At 49.9% G+C, this 19,678-nt stretch overlaps 2 protein-coding genes across 2 annotated transcripts in view; one reads left to right on the forward strand and one right to left on the reverse strand.

Annotated features, from left to right (window-relative positions):
• The window catches only part of SLC9A6 (solute carrier family 9 member A6), a 43,916-nt gene extending 43,142 nt beyond the window's left edge, over positions 1–774 (reverse strand). Inside the window, exon 1 of the mRNA XM_066581830.1 lies at positions 493–774. Within this exon, the coding sequence (XP_066437927.1) occupies positions 493–754 (262 nt within the window). The 5' untranslated portion in view covers positions 755–774. The remainder of the gene's footprint in view (positions 1–492) is intronic.
• An 8,505-nt stretch (positions 775–9,279) lies between these two features.
• MMGT1 (membrane magnesium transporter 1) lies at positions 9,280–18,728 on the forward strand. Its single transcript, XM_066581832.1, is given in 5 exon segments — positions 9,280–9,428; positions 14,066–14,118; positions 16,133–16,236; positions 17,819–17,909; positions 17,911–18,728. Coding segments are annotated over 5 exon segments (402 nt in total). The 5' UTR covers positions 9,280–9,349; the 3' UTR covers positions 17,986–18,728.
• The last annotated feature ends 950 nt before the right edge of the window (positions 18,729–19,678 follow it).

Raw genomic sequence — 19,678 nt, forward strand, 5'->3', positions numbered from 1 at the left:
TCTGTGGCATATTGTCAGGCACTTTAGACGTGCCCGTTTTCATAGTTGGCATGTAGCACAGCCCAGAGATACGGCGGCGTTGGCACTGCGAGCGCTCATTCACACGACCGGATAATGCTGCGTGGGTCACAAGCGTGTTCCCGGTCTGTGTGAGCCGGCCATCGCACGTATGGCAGCGAGCGCACTGCGTATACAGCGTATCTCACGCACGCGGCGCTATTTCTTCCGGTATTTTGCATCGTAACTGCGACAGAACCTGCCTGACACCATCACGTCGCTGCGTGTATACAGGACCTATGCAGCAAGAGCAACACGTGCCGCATCTAGCGGAGTTACAAAATGCCGCAACCGCGTCATTGCAATCCGCCCGTGCATCTTCCCACCATAGACATCAGTGTACGGCGCACGCCACTGCGACTTTCCTGCGATTCCGCTGGTATTTAACAGCCAAATCGCAGTGGCGCAACTTTTGCGCGCCCGTTCCCCGCTCACCGTAAATCATGGCCAGCCCGGTCTCATGGAGGAAGCGGAACCGCCGGTGCTTGAAGAGCCAGATGGTGAGGATGGTGAGGGTCAGCAGCAGGATGAAGATCAGCAGGTCCGTGCTGTCCAGCCGGTGGATCGCCTCCACCTGCTTCTCAGTCACGATCTCCTCCATGGCGCTGTCCTCCGCCCGACACAGGCCTGTCGCGATACTGACCCACAGGGCCACCCAGGGACCCCCCCAGCCCCGGGAGCCCGGCATCTCCGCCATGACAGGGGCCGGTCTGCCTGCGAGAGTCCTCCCAGGGATGAGTCACGGAGCAACCGCCCCCGGCGGAGAGGAGGAGCGCCGACGACATGGCCTGTCACACCGCGACAGCTCGTGACCGCGGCCTCCCCGACATTAACCCCTGCACGACTCTCACGTTGTTTCTTCTTACCCTTTTTTGTTTTTCTCCCCACATTCATAAAATTTCCTTTTTTCCCCTATTTTCTTTCTCTATCTGAAAGCTGGTATTTCACCGCAGAATTTGCGCGCTCAATATGGCGATAATAGAACCTATTGAATTCATCGGGGTCGTACGCATTTCCGTATATTTCGTGCACGCAAAAAAAAAAAGCGTGCTCTATTTCTGCGCACCAAGGATCCCCATAGAAGTCTATCAGGGGTGCGCAAATTTGCACAGGAGATGCGCAGTCCGCTGGAAAAACGAACAGACCTCGTTAGGCCTAATAGCCATTTAAATCGGAGTTGTGTCACGCACACAAAAACCATGGCCGACGCGCAGAAACAGTACAGTAAAATATGCAGACGTGCGGAAAAAAAGACTCGTTCATGGCGCAAACGCGTTGTGCTGCGCATTCGCATACGCACTTCGATGTATTTCTCAATTCGGTGTCACCAACAAGTTTGAAAAGCGGAAGGAAATGGAAAAAAATGCAATATTTAGGCGGTCTTGTTTTTCCAGGGCACACGGTAAAGTGAAGATGACGTTGGCGTTATTCCATGAGTCGACACGATTACAGCGGCGCCAAATTTACATGTCGTTGTATTTCACTACTTAGAAAATAAAATGTATTTTTAAAAATTGCATTCTGCCGCCATCTTCCTCAGTCTTCCATCAACGGCGCCGTGCGAGGGCCCGCGGGTTGCAGCGCTACCATTTGGGGGAACTGGGAGTTCTTGATCGCTTTTTAATCTTATCGTGAAGAGCGGATGTCCAATAAAAGGCGCAATTCTGGCCGCCATTGTGTATTTTTTTTTTATCTGACAGCGTTCGCCATGTGGGCGGAGTCATGCGCTATTTGTTTTTTATTTAAAAAAAGGCACAAGGGTTTTTTTTTTACCGTTAATGCATTATTTAGAGGCCGGCCGCACACAGATGGAGGTGCATTTCGGATTCCAGAGCGGGCATTCGCCTCTGGATTCGTAGCAAATACCTGCCGTAGCATGCTACGGAAAAGCAGTTTTTCCTGCACACAAGCGGAAATCCATTGCGATTTTCTGCTCACGGGGGGGAAAAAAATCGCAGTATGCTCTATTTCTAGGCGGATTCCGTGCGAACGACCTCCATTGAAGTCAATGGAAACCGTCCAACCCACGGCTTTTCCGCTATCATCATTGTGGAAAGGCCGCGGGATTCATGTCATCGCCTCGTTATGGCGCAGCATAATCTGTACTGCGCATGTATTGCAGTGCGACGGACGGCATATCCGCAGTACAGAATCCGGACAGGTCAGGGGCGTAACTAAAGGCTCAGGGGCCTTGATGCAAAAGGTGAGCTGCCCCCCCCCCCCCCCCCCCTCTATCTGTATCTGTACCCGTACCCAGGGGTGTAACTAAAGGCTCAGGGGCCTTGATGCAAAACGTGAGCTGGACCCCTCCTCTATCTGTATCTGTACCCGTACCCATACCTAAACCATGCTGCACAGAGGCATAACTTGAATCTTCTGGGCCCCAATGCAAAACCTGTAACAGGGCCCCCAACTATAATGCTTTATTCATAGTACTGGGCTCCCTATATGGAGAAGAGAGGCCTTATGGGCCCCCTAAGGCTCCTGGGCCCGGGTGCAACCGCATCCCCTGCATCCTCTATAGTTACGCCCCTGGGACAGGTACACGGGGTCACCAGCTGGGCACAGGGCCGGATTCCACATGCGTTATCCCATTATCTCACTCTTTAGTCCCATACAATACACCGCAATACTTCAATATACAAAATGAAACACTTTTTCCTTTTTTTTTTTTTTCTTTACATTGTGTGCCAGATTCTGAAACCTCTTCTATTGTTCCGTCGCCGGAGCTGCGCAGAGCACACTGCTGGTTCTATAGGTACTGTTTTGGGGCACATATGCTATTCTAATCACTGCTCATGCGTGTACAAATACACATACGCTCGTGTGAATCTCTCCTGGCGCTGTTCACTGTGCAGGATAAATAACGTTACATTTTATTTGTACGGACTTGATACCCGTTATGTTTATTTTTTGTTCATATTTTAAATAACTGGGAAAAAGGGGTTTTGGTTTCCAGATTTAGGTTTTAAAAAATATGTTTTTCAAAATTTGATTAAACTTAAAGGGGTTCTAACAGAATCGCAAGTTACTCCACTATCTGAAGGAAATAGCATAACTTGCTGATCAGTAGGGGTCTCAATGCTGAGACCCCGCCAATCTCGAGACCAGGAGACTCATGCCCCCCTCTGCCTGACAGGGCAGGGTCGCTTCTTCCCCCACAGTGGCATCAGGATTAATAGAGCACTGGTCGAGCATGCATGGTGGGAGCATGCATGTCAATGGGGCTGACGGTAATACTTGCCGCTCTGATATCTCCAGCAGTCACTTTGCCAGTGAATGGAGCACTAGTAAGCTGGCACAACCAGCACTCTAGTCTCCTCCACACTGCAGGGGGTGCGGAAGACACAGGACCCCCATTCTCAGGATCGGTGGGGGTTTCTGCAGTGATAGTGGTAAAAGCCCTTTTAGACACAATGTTTTTCGGTCAAAAATCGCTCAAAGCCATCTTTTGAGCGATAATCGTTGTGTCTAACTGCACTTACATCAGGGATCAGCCTTATCAGGGATTCACAGCGGGATACAGCTGATACCATTGTTTCAGCTGTATCCCGCTCCCTGATGACAGGCAGGGTATGAAGAACAGAGCGGTCCAGCTGTGTCCTCCATACCCCGCACGGAGCGCTCGGCTGTATAACAGCCGGGCGCTCCGAGCAGAGAACAGCTGGATTCAGAAGACAAGCGGGGACACCCGCTTGTCTTCTGCATCCTTCCCTGGGAGTGCTCGGCTGTATGACAGCCGGGCGCTCCCAGCGGGGAACAGCTGTATGTAGAAGGCAAGTGGGGACACCCCGCTTGTCTTCTGCATCCTCCGCTTGGAGCGCAAGGTGATCGCTCAACGTTTGAGCAATCACCTTGCGCTAAAGAACACACAATCGTTGTGTCTAAACCAGCCTTAACTGTGCTGTGGATGGGGGATAATTTGCAATTCTGGTAAAAATCTATATTTTTAGTCCGACCTTGGGGGCGCTGCCATGGGATTCTCTACTGCTTTGTATTGTGCCTGTCGGCTCAGAAGACATTTATGAAAAACAATTGTGCTGCATAAAGTAAAAGGAAACGGGACGGATCCCAGTAAGTCACTGAGTTCTGTGAGTCGCCGCTGGTTCCCATTATTCTGGGTTTCTTTTCGCTCTTCTGTTCCATGATGGATTGGAAGAAATGTGAACGGAGCTTAAAGTTTACCCGAGTTTTCAAAAACTTCATTGGCTGCTGCTGTTTGCTCCCAGCTTGAGGTCTATCAGTTCAGTTTCCCATATACATTTTCCCATTGCCCTATTTTCTGTCTCCCTACAGATGAGGAGTGAAATAAGCAGCCATTCCGCCAGTACTGCGCTGGCCGCGACTTCCCCTCCCACACCGAAGCCAGGTCATCCATAGTTGATCGGCAGGAGTTTGCAGCTCAGTATCCCTGCCGATCAGCTGATATGGGGCCGGCGGTCATCGAGGACACTTCTGGAAGGAGACAACTCTGTCTGTAGTAAAGTGACGCAAGTTGGTATTGCAGGCGCCGCTTCCATTCAATGTTTCCAGGCTCTATCCGCAACGACAATGAAAAACAGATCTGCCGGGATCACAAGCAGTGGATCCTACCGATCAATTGTTAATTACTTAACCTGAGCGAAGGTCATTGATAGTAAGGCAGATTCCACCTGCTCAAATGAGGGCGTAAATTGTGTGAAAAAGCCTAAATAAAAAGTTTGCTCTATAGCTCTGCTATGGGCAATCAGCAGCAAATTCTGCCCCATGTGAACATAACCCCTTTAATTATGATTTTAGTCACACCAGCTAACTACAAAGAACCTCTGGTGTGCGGGCAGTCAGCACTCGTCATTACAGGCGCTGATCGCTCAGAGCCAGCTCTGTTCTGGAAGCTAATTGATTTCTCTTCCTGCTTTCACATCTACCGCTGGCTAAGGGGGAAGAGAAGTCGGACGGCATCGGCTGCAACCATGAGAGCAAAAAGAGAAAAATCAATTAACTTTCAGAATGGCGCTGACTCCATTTGTTCACATTAAGGAATTGGCTCCCCCAATCAACACCTTTAATGACAGGTAGTTAGGAACACCTGCACTTTGGGTGCACTTAAAGGGAACCTTCATGTTCAAAAAGTACCATTAACTAAGTTATGGAACTTATAGGACAGTATAATTCTTATACTTACCTGGCTCCCCGTTCCCTCACTGTCACCCCTGAGAGTCAGTGCCTAGTCTGTGAGTGTGATTGCTCTCAGTAAGACAAAACAAGTAATCTTGTAGATATGATACCCTTTAATGGCTAACAAAAATACATGATGTTACAGCAAACTTTCAAACCTCTCAGGGTCCTTCCTCAGGCATAATCGAACAAATCTAAAGACATATTTAATATATACACATGATCACATGGGAGGGCACAAACATGGTGTACTTGATTTGCACTAGATAAATACCAGAGACAGGGTAAGAGGGCACAGACATGTTGGGATTAATAGCACTTAGATAAATACCAGGGTAGGATGAGCATAACAGTAAATAGTCCCGTTACAAGGAATGTGAAAGTTTAGAGTCTCTGAATTAATGTTAGGGGGTCAACACCAGGCCAACATTTTACCCCATCTCAGTGGCCCCAAAAGTAATCATGGCCCCGGTAGTAGTAGTGCCCCTTTAGTTTTCCCTGCTAGTAATAGTGACCCCCTTAGTGTCCCCAGTAATAACAGTTCCCCCTTTTTGTGCCCCCCCATCACTGTATTTCGGTAGGGCAGCAACCACACTATGAAATACTTTAATTTAGTCTCTAGCTCCGGTCCAGCCACTGCTGGGAGGAGGAGTCAGAATCTCTGCTTACATCAGAGGTGGCCAGACTGGTGCTGGAGGGTGAGTTAAAATACTTCATGGTGTGGTTACTGCCCGGCGACGCTCACAGCTGACAATTATTTTCACAGGTCATTAAAGAGGTTTTCTGGGCAAAAACTCAAGATTGGTTATTAATAGTTAATCGCCGGGGACCCATTGCACAGGAACCCTGGAGATGACTAGGCTTGCTATCAGTCTCACGGGCCGGACGTGTGTCATAGGAGATGGGAGCAGAAGTGACTTCACTCCCACGGAAGTGGAACAGTTGCTTCAGCTTCCATTAATTGCAATGGGAATAAAGCCAACAAGGCCACTTCCACTCCCGTCTCCTATGATGCACATCCGGTCCACTGCAGTGACAGCGGTCCTGGCGATCAGGTGTGATCCCGAAGGGCGGCTTCCTGGCAATTAAACGGGTTGTCCCGTGCCGAAACGGGTTTTTTTTTTTTTCAATAGCCCCCCGTTCGGCGCGAGACAAACCCGATGCAGGGGTTTAAAAAAAAAACGGATAGTACTTACCCGAATCCCCGCGCTCCGGTGACTTCTTACTTACCTTGCGAAGATGGCCGCCGGGATCTTCACCCACGGTGGACCGCAGGTCTTCTCCCATGGTGCACCGTGGGCTCTGTGCGTTCCATTGCCGATTCCAGCCTCCTGATTGGCTGGAATCGGCACACGTGACGGGGCGGAGCTACGAGGAGCAGCTCTCCGGCACGAGCGGCCCCATTCAGAAGGGAGAAGACCGGACTGCGCAAGCGCGTCTAATCGGGCGATTAGACGCTGAAGATTAGACGGCACCATGGAGACGAGGACGCTAGCAACGGAGCAGGTAAGTGAATAACTTCTGTATGGCTCATAATTAATGCACGATGTACATTACAAAGTGCATTAATATGGCCATACAGAAGTGTATACCCCCACTTGCTTTCGCGGGACAACCCCTTTAACTATTGATGACTTACCTTGAGAGGTCATCAATAGTTTTTGCCTAGAAAACCCCTTGGATATGGCTGGTAAAAAAATAAATACCGGACTACGGACTTTATTACCAGATGGGCAGGGGATTTTCCTCGAGAGGAGTCTGGCAGCGGCTTATTCCCCTCTCTCAATTGAGAACACATGCATGCTCAGCCTGTGGGGTACAGGATAAATGGCATCAGCACTTAGCTATAACAGCCGTGATGCCAGGCGGATGGCATGTGACTGCTATGACCATGAGCAGTGTGAAACCACTGCTGCCTGGAAACAGACCTTTTCCCCAAAGTTAGATAACTTGTTTATGTCATGGAGCCATCAGATACACCTTGTGTGGAGGGACTTAAAGGGAACCTTTCACCACCAAGCAGCACCATTGACTAAGTTATGCTGCTGTTTAGGGAGCCGGGGATGTATTTTTTTTATATTCACCCGCTACCCCTTGTGAAGTCCATGTGCGGTTTTAAAATCAGACCTTTTTGAGATCACTGGCGCTCTCTTCATAGACTCCCATGAGAGTGCACAAACAGCGGTCTGAAAAAGAGTTAGCTTTTAAGACTGTGCGCAGATATTAGGGAAGCTGGTGAGTAGATAGTCCCCTACTTGCGAACTTCACTATATAAGAACTTGCCATACAATATGATGTAAAGTCATAGCATTACATCCTACTGCACATTGATCGGACAGGCATTCTATTAAGCCATGCCATAGGCAAGGCTTAATAGGCACCCTGCATAGGCAGCCTTCGGGCCTTTCAACCACATGGCAACACACGATCTTATCTCGGGGGGCAGTGCGGGACCCCCAAACGTCAGGTTCCAGCTGTTTCTTACAGCTGACACCCATCCACAACAGCTCCGATAAGCCGTGCCGCTCATCGGAGCTACTAATAAAGAAATTTCACCAACAGCACTCACCGGCAAACCAACGTCAGGCGGAGTAGTATCGGTCAACGATGCGCGACTGGTATTGGATCGGACCCTGATCCCATAAATAGTCCAATTATAAGAAGATAGGCAGCATCTATGGTTGCTAAATCTTTATTCCTCATGCCCCCCACAGCAGTCATGTAAATTGTATGCCTTGTATATGTTGTGTTGAGCTTGACAAAGATCCCGGAGGGGATCGAAACGTCGTTGACATGACCGCTGTGGGGGCCTGAGGAATAAAGATTTAGCAATTTTATAAAGAAACACCGTGTTTGCTGCCTATCTTCTTATAATTGGACAGCTCATCGGAGTTGTTAACTCTTTTAACGCCATGCATTTAAAGGGTTAACAGCTCTGATAAGTGGCACAGCTTATTGGAGCTGTTGCAGGCTGGAAGAGCCAGGAGCAGTGCTCTGAGCTCCCGCCCCCTCTCTGCCTCCTCTCCGCCCCTCTGCACTATTTGCAATGGGGAAAGGCGGGATGGGGGCAGGGCTGATTCTTGTCACTTAGCCCTGCCCCCGCCTCCTTTCATTGCAAATAGTGCAGAGGGGCGGAGAGGAGGCAGAGAGGGGGCGGGAGCTCAGTTCCTGCTCCTGGCTCTTCCATCCTCCCCCCCCCCCCTGCAGATGAGGACGACGTATATCGGCTCGGCGTGAAAACCGAGCCGATATACGGTCGTTTGAATCCAGCCTAAAATACAGCCCTCGGCTCCCCATACAGCACTTAGTCTATGGTGCTCCATTTAAGAAAAAGGTCTCAGCCCCTCGTACATCTGTAGGCCCCCTGCACATGGGCGGAAATTGTGCGGCGGGATTCCCCGCAGAATTTCCGCCCACGCTTGCTGCCATAGGATTGTATTAGATAACGCAATTTAGGCAGACAGCCGCAATTTGTCCACGTTAAAACACACGCGGAAAACAAATTGCGGCATGCTCTATTTCTGTGTGGGTCTCGCAGGGGCCCGCACAGAAATCTCAGTAGTGACGGGCCGGCTGGCCGGCAACATAGCAGGTGATGGAAGACGCCAGGATCGGTACAGACGCAGGTCTCTGCAGGGGCACAGGACCACATCCCACTGCGAGAATTCTCGCAGTGGGATTCGACCCGGCCGTCTGCAGGCGGCCATAGACTCCTGGAGCAGATGGAGCGGTCCTCCGCCACTTCACATGCGAGTATTTGTGTGAGCAAAATTTGCACACGCAATACACAGAGAACAGAAGCCATTTGTTTCAATTGGTTCATTCACATTGCCATATTTTGCGCAGGCACTTCAGTTGGGTAACACTATAATAATGAAGTCCTCTACAAGTAACTCTGCCATCCCACAGAAATTCAGAGCAAAAGTCAAATTGTTTTATTTTGCAGCCCAATCCTCCCTTTTCCCTGCACGTTCCTCCTCCCAGTGCCCACCCCAATATGGCGCCGCTTCCACTACGCACGTGAGACGTCTGACGTCAGTCGTCAGCACTATGCGCCGTCGCAGCAGTCTGACGTCACTGACAGCGGCCGCCGGCTATTCGCTGTAGTATCTGGCAGTGGAGCTGCTCCGGGGACATGGCGTCTTCAATCTGGAAAGGGCTGGTCGGGGTCGGGCTCTTTGCACTGGCACATGCGGCTTTTTCAGCGGCTCAGCGTAAGTCCCGGGCGCGGGAGAAGCGGCGTGTCAGATGGGGAGGAGGATAAATGGCTACACCGGGAGAGGCCTGGGAGGCCGCGGGGGAGGGGAGGCAGCTGCTGACCTCTGGCCCCTGTTGTGACCCCAGGAGTCTGCTGGGCCATACTGTAAGCAACAGGCCTGCCAGTCTCTAATATACTTCATTTCAAATCACAGCCGTTGTTTCCAGGATCTCTGCTACCTGTCAGTGAATGGAAACCATCTCCATTTCTATTCTGCTGCAGAGCGGTTTGCTGGCGTCCAGCGGACGCAGGCAGGGGCTGGTGGGGGGGTTGTGCCGCCGTTAGCGCGTCGTGTGTGGTGGGGTGTCAGATTAATGTGATTGGTGCGTCCGGATAACGGAGTTACTGCATTGTAGTTAGTAGTGCTGCATGTGTGATGGGGGAGTCTGACCGCAGGGACCCCACTGAGCAGGAGCGGGGGGCAGCTGGGGCTGCAGGAGGTTGGGCTCTGTCTACTGTGCCACAGCTAGACTCATACAGGGGGGTCGGGACCCCCGCTCTCATGACCTCGGAGGGTCCTGGTGGCCGGACCCCCACTGATCAGACTCTTATTCCTACTCTGGATAGCGGAGATGTGTTAGAAGGTCATGAACCTCTAACGTCTCATAGTGACTGGTGGGTGGGGGTCCGGCTGCTGCAGCCCATCCATCACTGCTGGGGGCGCTATAGGAAGTCCGTGGAGTCCATACGCTGTCTGCAGGGATAGATGGGCAGCACAGCGCCCCTGCCCGTCCTGGGTCCCCCCGGCGGCGCCCCTGCCCGTCCTGGGTCCCCCCGGCGGCGCCCCTGCCCGTCCTGGGTCCCCCCGGCGGCGCCCCTGCCCGTCCTGGGTCCCCCCGGCGGCGCCCCTGCCCGTCCTGGGTCCCCCCGGCGGCGCCCCTGCCCGTCCTCGGTCCCCCCGCGTCGATTATTGCGCAGTCTAATCTCAAGCCAACAATGCATTTACCTGTTTAGACCGGCCGCACGACTGCGAACGCGTTAGCGGTGACGTCACTCGCTTGTTTGCTCATTCAGACGAGACTTTGGCTCGTCAAAAAGGACTTTTTTGGGGCCCCTTCGCATGAACGTTTGTGCAAAAATGCTCACTTCAGCACATCGTATTTGCGCCGTGAACAATGCGATTTCGCATATTTCCTGCGCCGTTTTCAAAGGCTATTTAGCCTTACGAGTTCCAGATGTCGTCTTTTTCCTAAGGAATTGCGCAGTGCTTTGAGCCGGTATTGAGCGCGCATTTCTGCTCCTCCCATAGACTTCTATTGACCTTAGTGAGCGAGATGGGCGCGCAGAAAAGACGAATGAGAGCGACCCTATTGTCAGTCACTGATAGACCCGCCCACTGGACTCCTAGGTCTATAAGGGGAGGCTGTCACTGGGCTCATGCTGCCCGTTGTCCCCGTGTAATGCTGCCGCCTTTAAGAATGAACACACTTTTTAAAGTTTGACTCGTGAACGGAGCTCCATGTCAGAGGCGCACAGTGCTGCTCACCCGCAGCTTGTTGACTGACTGCTCCCTCCCTGTACACACAAGGGGAGAAAGCTGCGCAATTGTAAAGGGACCCCGTCGCCATAAAACTGGTTTAATATCCCTCCGCCATAGTGTAATGGAGCGGCCGCCGCACGTGGTTGTACGCAAAATATGCCACTTAGCACTGCGTATGTGCGGGAAACACACAGCGAGCCCGCGGGAAATTCACTGTCAGCGCTGGCGGTAATACACAGGGAGGTGGCGAACGGGAGGGGAGGCGGGGTTTCCACTGTGGCGTGACGTCTTATAGGCATGATGACGTTACGTCTTTGACTCGAGACGGCGCGTTTATACATAGCGGGCACATAAACGCTAAAGCCAAGGGCCGGCTCACACAGGCGTATCCGTAACAAGCTGCATGGATTATTGCTAAGCCAGCCTATCGCTGCGTCGGGCCGCTAATTTCACTGCGCAGGACGGCGTATCTCGCGCACGCTCTCATGCGCAGCCTGTTTTTTTTTCTCTTTCATTTTTGGCTTTGCCTCTTAGCGGCGGCGGGTATAGATGCCACACAATGTAATCGCATAGATACAGCGTTTATTACGCGCCCATAGAGAACAATAGGGCTCTGTTGCACGTAATATACGGTAAAAAATAGAACATGCTGCGCTCTCTTTTACGCTCAACGAATATTCACAAGTGTGAGGGGAAAAGCGAGAATCACTGTACCCCCATTGACTCCATTCACTACGGATTATGCGTGCGTGATATGTGGTGAAATTCCGCTGGTGTGCGCCCGCCCGAAACCCCCCCCGCGTGTGAAATATGCAGCGCTAGACCTCCATTTATTTTAATGGGTCCTCTCACACTAGCGCTTTTGCGCTGTTTATTATATGCACGCAGCATGTCGTATTTTTGGCGTTTTAGTGATTATTACCAACACGAAATCACCCTTTGAAATGAATGGGGGGGTGAAAAAAAACTCAGTCAATCCGCCATTACACTCTTCATACTGCGTTTTTTGTTTTTTTTTAAATGCCACCCCGAGGGGGAAAACAATAGTTGGGACATAATCGGCTTGCTTGGGAAATCGATTCTTCCTGCACAGGAGCGGAAACCAATTGCGGTTTCTACAAGCGGAGGAAAAATCGCAGCGTGTTTCATTTTTGCGCGGAATCCATACAGTCGGCTTTTATTAAAGTCAATGGAAGCCGTCCGATTCGCGGCTCGTCCGCAATGACATTGTGGAATGGTCGTGGATTCCGCGCCATTGCCCAGCAATAGTTAAAAAAGAAAGATCTGTACTGCGCATGTCGGACGGCGAGCCGTGCGGACCGTCCACAGGACAGAGGACAGCGAAAGTGGCAAGGCACGAGTGGACACCGCCGCGGTATTCTGCATACGGTCCGGCTCTGCCGTGTGCAGGGGGCCTAAATGGCATATTTTTGCGCAGACCCTCTTGCGGCCCGCTCGCCTCCTGCTCCGTCGCACTGTTTTTCTGGTGACCGGTTCCCTTTAAAGGTCGTCCGGGTGCGTTTTTTCTCCGTTTTTTCCCCCTCCTGTCCTACATATAGGACGCTCCTCAGCGGGGACCAATCAGATAGTCCAGACTGTTCATTGTGGATTTGGGGGGATTCGCTTGAAATCTGACATCTTGTTCTTTTGTAAGGTGCTGATCTCACAACACTTGTGCCACAGGCGCCCGCTGGGTTGGTGTGGGCAACCTCGCCGCTTCTCCTTAATTTTAATTAATCGCCTCTAATGTTCCCATAGCAACCAATCAACACTTTTTCTTTTTATTTCCTATTTTCAGTCTTGCTATGGAAAAATGAGAAGTGACAATTGGTTGCTATTAGTAAGGCCCGATTCACATCGGCTGTAGCATTAACCCCTGCCTGACATTGTGTCGTGCCCCACGGTGCGCTGGTGTTGGGGCGCATTCACACGGGGCGGTTTAGATGCAGTAAAAACTGTATTGGAAAATACACGCGTTTTTGCCGCGTTCTCAGAAATGACGCTATTTTCCCAGTGTGCCGCTTACTGCATTCAGATCGTACTGTCCAATCTGGTGGAGCTGCAGATGTGAGCGCGGCCTCAGCGCCAATCAGACAGCGGTATTCTGCATCGATGTTTGTGAGGATATGACATGCGCCTGCTCATGGAGGCTATATTCAAGCCGCCAGGTGTCATAGCCACCCATCGAGACCCCCCGATCACATGGCGGGGGTCTGATGGGTGACAGAGGGAGCCTCCTTTCCTCTGTCAGCCTTTTACATGCCGTGGTCGCACTGACCACAGCGTGTAAAGGGTTAAACACTGGTGACCCGAGGTTTCTTCAGTTCCCGTTGTTAGAGCAGGTGCCAGGCTGTCACCCGCTCCCCCTGGCACGGGAGACACACCCCAGGCTTCTTTTGATGGCGCTGCAGAATAAATCCCCTTACCGGCTGCTGCCAAAAGACCTATGGGCGGTCATATGACCCATAAAAAGTGAAGGATGCCGCCGCTGTTTAAGGTGGCAGCACTTAGATCTAGAAAAACAAAAACTAGCTGTGGGCCCTGAAATCCGCCCTGATAAGTGGTTGTTAATAACGCCATGACTCGTGTAACGCATAGAGCCCGCAGCGGAATCCGATAATGTCCGTGGCCAAGGACAGGGCTTGCCTGTCTGGGTCTTCACCGCAGATGTGTGTGGAAGCTCCGGCCGGCGCACATGTGCAGTAGAGATTTTTTTTTCAATCTCCCGCTTTCCCGTGGAATCTGCGCCCCGTCCGCAATTCATTTGCGGACAGGCTGCGGATTGGACGGCTTCCACTGACTTCAATGGAAGCCGTCCGTATGGGACCCGCAGCAAAATGGAGCATGTTGCGATTTGTTTCCCGGACCAAAAGGTCCACGAAATAAGTCCGCATGCTCGAATACAGCCGCGGACGCCCATGACTTCCTACGGGCGGCTTGAACTGCGGAGCGTCCGTGCGAACATTGGGATAAACCCACATAGCGATGGATCAGCTTTATTTGTGCAGCGGCCCTGAGAACGGCCCACGGTCTGTGAAGAAGCCGCTGTCCGTGGATGAGTGTCACCGATACTGGAGAAAACACTAATCTCTCCATTCTGCTTTTATTTGTAGATCGCTCATACATGAGATTGACTGAGAAAGAAGATGAAACGTTACCAATAGATGTAAGTAAGAAGTCCGGTGTCCATGACCTCCGTGGTTACTTATACTAATCTGGGAGATGAGCAGAAAGCCGTAAAGTTGTTTCTAGGTTTGGAAAAAAAAGGGTGCGGGTGGGGTGCGGGTCTGCTCCCGGAAACTAAGGCCTAGTTACCCCTATGGGTTATGTCTGAGCTACAATACCAGATGCAGCCCATTGGGTGAGAGCGCTGCTGTAGCTGGAAAGGAAAGCCAAAGGGTTTTCTCTTAAGGCCTACCTTTACCAATGGCAACTGCAGCATGTATGCAGATGAGGGGGGCGGGGACTCGTTCTGTAACCTATCGGAACTCCTCAATGCAAACACAAGGTATCAATGGGTTTCCCTGGCAGCTGGAGGCCTCCATGTCTGCCATATAACTCCACCTATTAAGCCCCGCCTCCCATACAGTCTAATAGGCTGCGGTTATCGACTTAGTAGAAAGCAGTCTACTATCCTCGTGATCAAACCATTACATCTTTAAGTTCTCTTCAGGGACCCAAAAACCAGTCAAACAGGTCAATAAAGTTTGATTTGAAAGATAATAAAAACGTTAAACAATTTTTTTTCCAACAGAAACCTGTTTTAAATGGATAAAATACGAAAAAAAATGTAAATACAATACATAATGGGGATTTCTGCGTTCGTAACGACCCGAACAATAAAAATATTATTTATCTTGCATGGACACTGTAAGAATAATTTTAGAAAGTAACGCCAGAGTTGCTTTTTTTCTTTTGTTCACTTCCCAAAAAGCCTAATAAAATGCAATCCAAAAGTCCTCCGTGCCTCAAAATGGTACTGATAAAAAAAAACCCCGATAACTCTTCCTGCAATAGAAGCGCGGCCCCACGGAGCTCTGCTTGGAGTCCGGCGATAAAGATTCAATTGTTTTCCTGTTAAAAGCATGTTTTTTATTGTGCAAAAGTAGTTGAAAAAATAAAATAAAATAAACGTATTGCAGTAATCGCGTCGATCCGGATCAGAGACTTATGTTATTTTTTTACCAAGCGGTGAACGATGAGAAAAACAAAACTCAAAACAGTGGTGAGGTTTCTGGATGTTTTTTCATCTCCCGGTGCTCAAAAAATTGTAATAAGTTATATAACACATTGTATGTACCCCAGTGGGTGCCATTAGAATATACAGTTAGTCCAAAAATAAAGTCCTCATAAGGCCTGCGTCACACGAATGTATTTGCGCGCAATACACAGAAAATAGAACCCGTTGATTTAACCCTTTGCAATCCAATTTTGGATTCAGGGTTTCCTAGGGGGCTTTCTCTTTCTGCCATTATACAATGGCGCCATCTGCTGGCTAGAGCCAGTACTGCGGTATGTGACATTCTGGAGAGGCCCCCAACAATAGAGCGGCCAGTAATATACAGTAAGAATACCCTGCCGGACATCTTCCGACATCGGAGCTGTATAGCCTTCAATCAGAATGTAGGAAGACATCAGACGGTGGATTGGAAAAGGTTAAATGGCTTTACAACCACAGGGGCAAAAACCGCTGCAGCGGGCTCTATCTATCTGTGCAGGCAAAGAACACCTCTTGAAGTCATTGAACGAATTGACCGTTCCAGTGGTTGAGCGCCTGGTGCTAGTTTTCTTTTCCACGTGCGTAAAAACGCAGTGCGAGTACACATCCGCTCGTGTGACTGCGCCCTGACCTGCAACGTGCAGTGGGCAGCATACAAGACTCAGCCCTGGGCGGCGCTGAAGAGCGGATATGGGAGGAAGGCTGCTGGTGGATGATGATTCCGGCACGCGGTACAGCGGGGGAGGGGAGATTTCCTCATCAAAAACTTCACTCAAATTTTTGCCTTCAAAAATGTATATTTTCAGAGCAGCTGATGGCTGCAGCGGGCGACGCTCCGTATTCCCCACTATCACAGCATGTAGGATCATTCCTGTTAGCCCTGAGATCCAGCACGATGTTCCCTGTGCTGCTGCTCATGTTTGCTGTAGTCCTAACCGCTTCTGTCTTTGTTCCCTTGCAGATAGTCCTACAGACCTTACTGGCGTTTGTGGTTGCGTGTTACGGCATAGTACATGTTGCCGGGGAGTTTAAGGACATGGACGCCACTTCAGAACTGAAGAACAAGTATGCACATTCACTTGTGTTACAGCCCATACCGACTGAGGCTCTGAAGGGTCACATAGACGATATTAACACCTGAACTAAGGGGGGGGGGGTTCCCTCTTCCTGCACCGTTATGAGAGCCGGAAAGGGGAACCCCATGGCCATACTGATCAGTTTTATGATGAGCCCGAATGGTGCCAAATGATCCCCATTGACTATAATGCGGTCCGTTCGGTTTCCCTGTTCAGCCATGCGGCATTTAACCAGGCAGAGAAGTCCTCCATGCAGGACTTTTTCTGTCCGGCGTTTCATGCCAGATCTGTGATGGAACCTCTGGCCATTGCCTTAGGTAAAAACTAGGGTGGCATGTTTGTTTCAGAACAGTAGAAGCAGCATAATTAACCTGTTCATTTTACCCCCAATCCAGTATCCAGTGCAGAGAGCATAAAAAGGCTCAAACTTCACGTCAACTAAACTATAAGCATCATAACTTTATGTTTATAGTTAGAGGTGAGGCAAGTATACTCGCTAAGGCACGTTACTCGAGCGAGTAGTGCCTTAGCCGAGTATCTCCCCGCTCGTCTCTAAAGATTCAGGGGCCGGCAGGAGATCTCTCTTCCCCCCGCCCCCCACCCCCCCCCCCCCCCCCCCCCCCCGCTCCCCGCCGCAACTCACCTGTCACCCGCGCCGGCCCCCGAATCTTTAGAGACGAGCGGGGAGATTCTCGGCTAAGGCACTACTCCCTCGAGTAACGTGCCTTAGCGAGTATACGTGCTCCTCTCTATTTATAGTGCTTATAATTGATGACTGGCTCCCTTTAAGAAAACCGCTTAGTGTAACTAACTTGGCTGTAACTCCCATAGAAGTTAATGGGAATTGTGCTACACTGCTTTCAAGTTATAGAAACTGTATGTAGCCCGCTGTATTACATCATTTCTGTAACTCCCATTGTCTTCTATAGTGGTTTCAGAAACAGTGCAGTCGCTCGGTCTGTTTCCGTAGGCCAGGCCGTGGGTTAGAACTAGAGAGATGTTAGGTCCTATAGGTGGAACCCACAACTATCAGACTTTCATGGCATTTGTGGTGGATACGCCATGAAATTCTCAGGTGGTAATAACTAGAGATGAGCGAGCATTGCTCTTAGCGAGTACCTGCCCACTTCGAGAGACAAGATTTGGGTGCCGGCGCCGGGGAGCGGTGAGTTGCGGCAGTCAGCAGGGGGGGGGGGGGGAGATCTCCCCGCTCCCCCCCGCAGCTCCCTGCCCGCCGCCGGCACCCGAACCTTGTCTCTTGAGCGGGCAGGTACTCGCTAAGGGCAATGCTCGCTCATCACTAGTAATAACCCTTTAAGAAAACTTGTTGAAAACTATCTTCAGCTCCCCCACCCCTTTGGTTTTGGCGCACAGAGATGCCGTACCTCTGTAGGGAATAGAATAATACTGCTGCTCATAACCCCTATGACCGTTTGTAGACTTGGCCTGATGATCGGAATCCCACTTCCCTTTATAGATCTCGCTAAAACTATTGCTTCCATTAGGCGATAAGCGTTGTCTCTTGCAGCAGCAATAATTCTAATAAACTGGTATTCTTCTTTCTTTTAAAGGACATTTGATACTTTAAGGAACCACCCGTCATTCTATATTTTCAATCACCGGGGACGAATAATGTTCCAATCCCCAGAAACAGAAACGTCCCATCAAATCATCAGACCCGGCTTCATGATCCAACGCATCGCTGAAGTTACGAAAACTAGAACCAATGCAACGCTGAGACACAAGAGATTTTTACAGATTCTAGAACAGAACATTGTGATGACATCAGTCCGGGGCGTAAACTTTTTGTTAACTTTTTTTTTTTCCTGGAGCAATATTTATATTGATCTTCCAGACTTCATAAGATGGGACTGACTTTGTAGACTTCTGAGGAGGACCGTGCGGCGGCCGAGAAATGCACTGTAACTTATTGCTACAATTATGACTGTAAAAAGTCGTCTTTTATCTTGGAAACATTACCTAATGCTGCGGCTCAGTTCAATTGGCTTGAGTATGAAAGAAACTGTGAGCTTTGTTCAGAATATGTATGTGATTTTTCTAGAACCCCTCCCCCCCTGCCCCCCCTCCAGTCCAAATGACCCTCCAGCCGGAAAAGGTCTTGATACTTGCTGCTCTCATGTGTAACTATTAACTGCCTGCTGCCCCTAACACTGAGGGGCTCATTCATTACTACATCAGTCTGCGAGCCGTGGAACTACAACTGCCAGCATCTCTCTAAGGGAACGCTGGGAGTTGGAGTTTCACAGTTGCAGATGACTTTAGTGCAGAATGAGATCTTTAATTAACGTTTAGTTGGCGTATTGGTTTTCCTTCTGTTGACTTTTGATTGCTTTCCACCTGGGTGTTGTCGGATCCGCAGCGGTTCTAGATAATACCCCGGCGGTCGTATTATTTTCACTTTTCTTTAAAACATGAACTTTAAAACCAGATGGATCTAAATAAAGGAAATCACTGACCCAATTCTTGTTTTCGAAGTATTCTTTATCTGGAGAACACTAGGGGGCGCAGCTGGGGCAGTAAATGCAGTCAAAACAGATTCACTTACCCGGCCGCAACCTGCATCAGAATGCTTACATGACTTATTGTCATCCGTGAAGACGAATGAAAAGAACACATGCAATTCGTTTTTTCATTCATATCAACGGTCCGTGCGTATAATCTGATAGCTAGAATGGGGCTATGCGCTCTTAATGCGATTACACAGATAGCACGTGTCTTTAGCCTTAAGGGGGATTTCCATGGAATATGCCAACAAAGTCTGATGGGTGCGGGGGTCTCACCAAGGCTGAATTGGGTAGTTGGGATTTATGGAAACAGCTGAGAGGGTGCCATTACACTGCTTTTGTAGCTCCCATAGAAGCCAATGGTTCTGATTGTGTGGCTATTAGGGCTCGTTCACACAAGCTTTCTGGGTTCGCAGTATGGCTGCGTGCAAAGATCGCGGCGATACTGCACTACAGATCGCGTGAACGGGTTAATTCCAGCTACTTGATTTAGCCTGTCTTCACGATCCATGGTGGGTGCTTTCCATCTCCCATAGTAGTCTATGAAAAGCACGCACCAAAGATAGGTCAGGTCCTATCTTTGCCTGCACCACGAAGCTTAGATGCGACCTCGCAGTCGTATGCCCTATCTTCTGTTAGGTGCGCGAATTTAGCGCGTCTATCATTCTTTCATGTGAACGCTTCTGTAGGAAACTCCTTAAAAGCCCTTAAATGAAAATTTTGTGTAGCCATAGACCCCAAAGTAAGGAAAAGTATTATAGTGTATTTCATAACTCCCTATTGACCTACCGCTCACACTTGGTACGTTTTACAAAAAAAAAAAAAGTTTTTTTAAAAAATCGAAGCCAGAAGTGGATCCAGCAGGAAGTGGCGGTATAAAGCCTTTCTTTTATATTCTCCACTCCA

Source organism: Eleutherodactylus coqui, chromosome 10, assembly GCF_035609145.1.
Source record: "Eleutherodactylus coqui strain aEleCoq1 chromosome 10, aEleCoq1.hap1, whole genome shotgun sequence".
Classification (NCBI taxonomy): domain Eukaryota; kingdom Metazoa; phylum Chordata; class Amphibia; order Anura; family Eleutherodactylidae; genus Eleutherodactylus; species Eleutherodactylus coqui.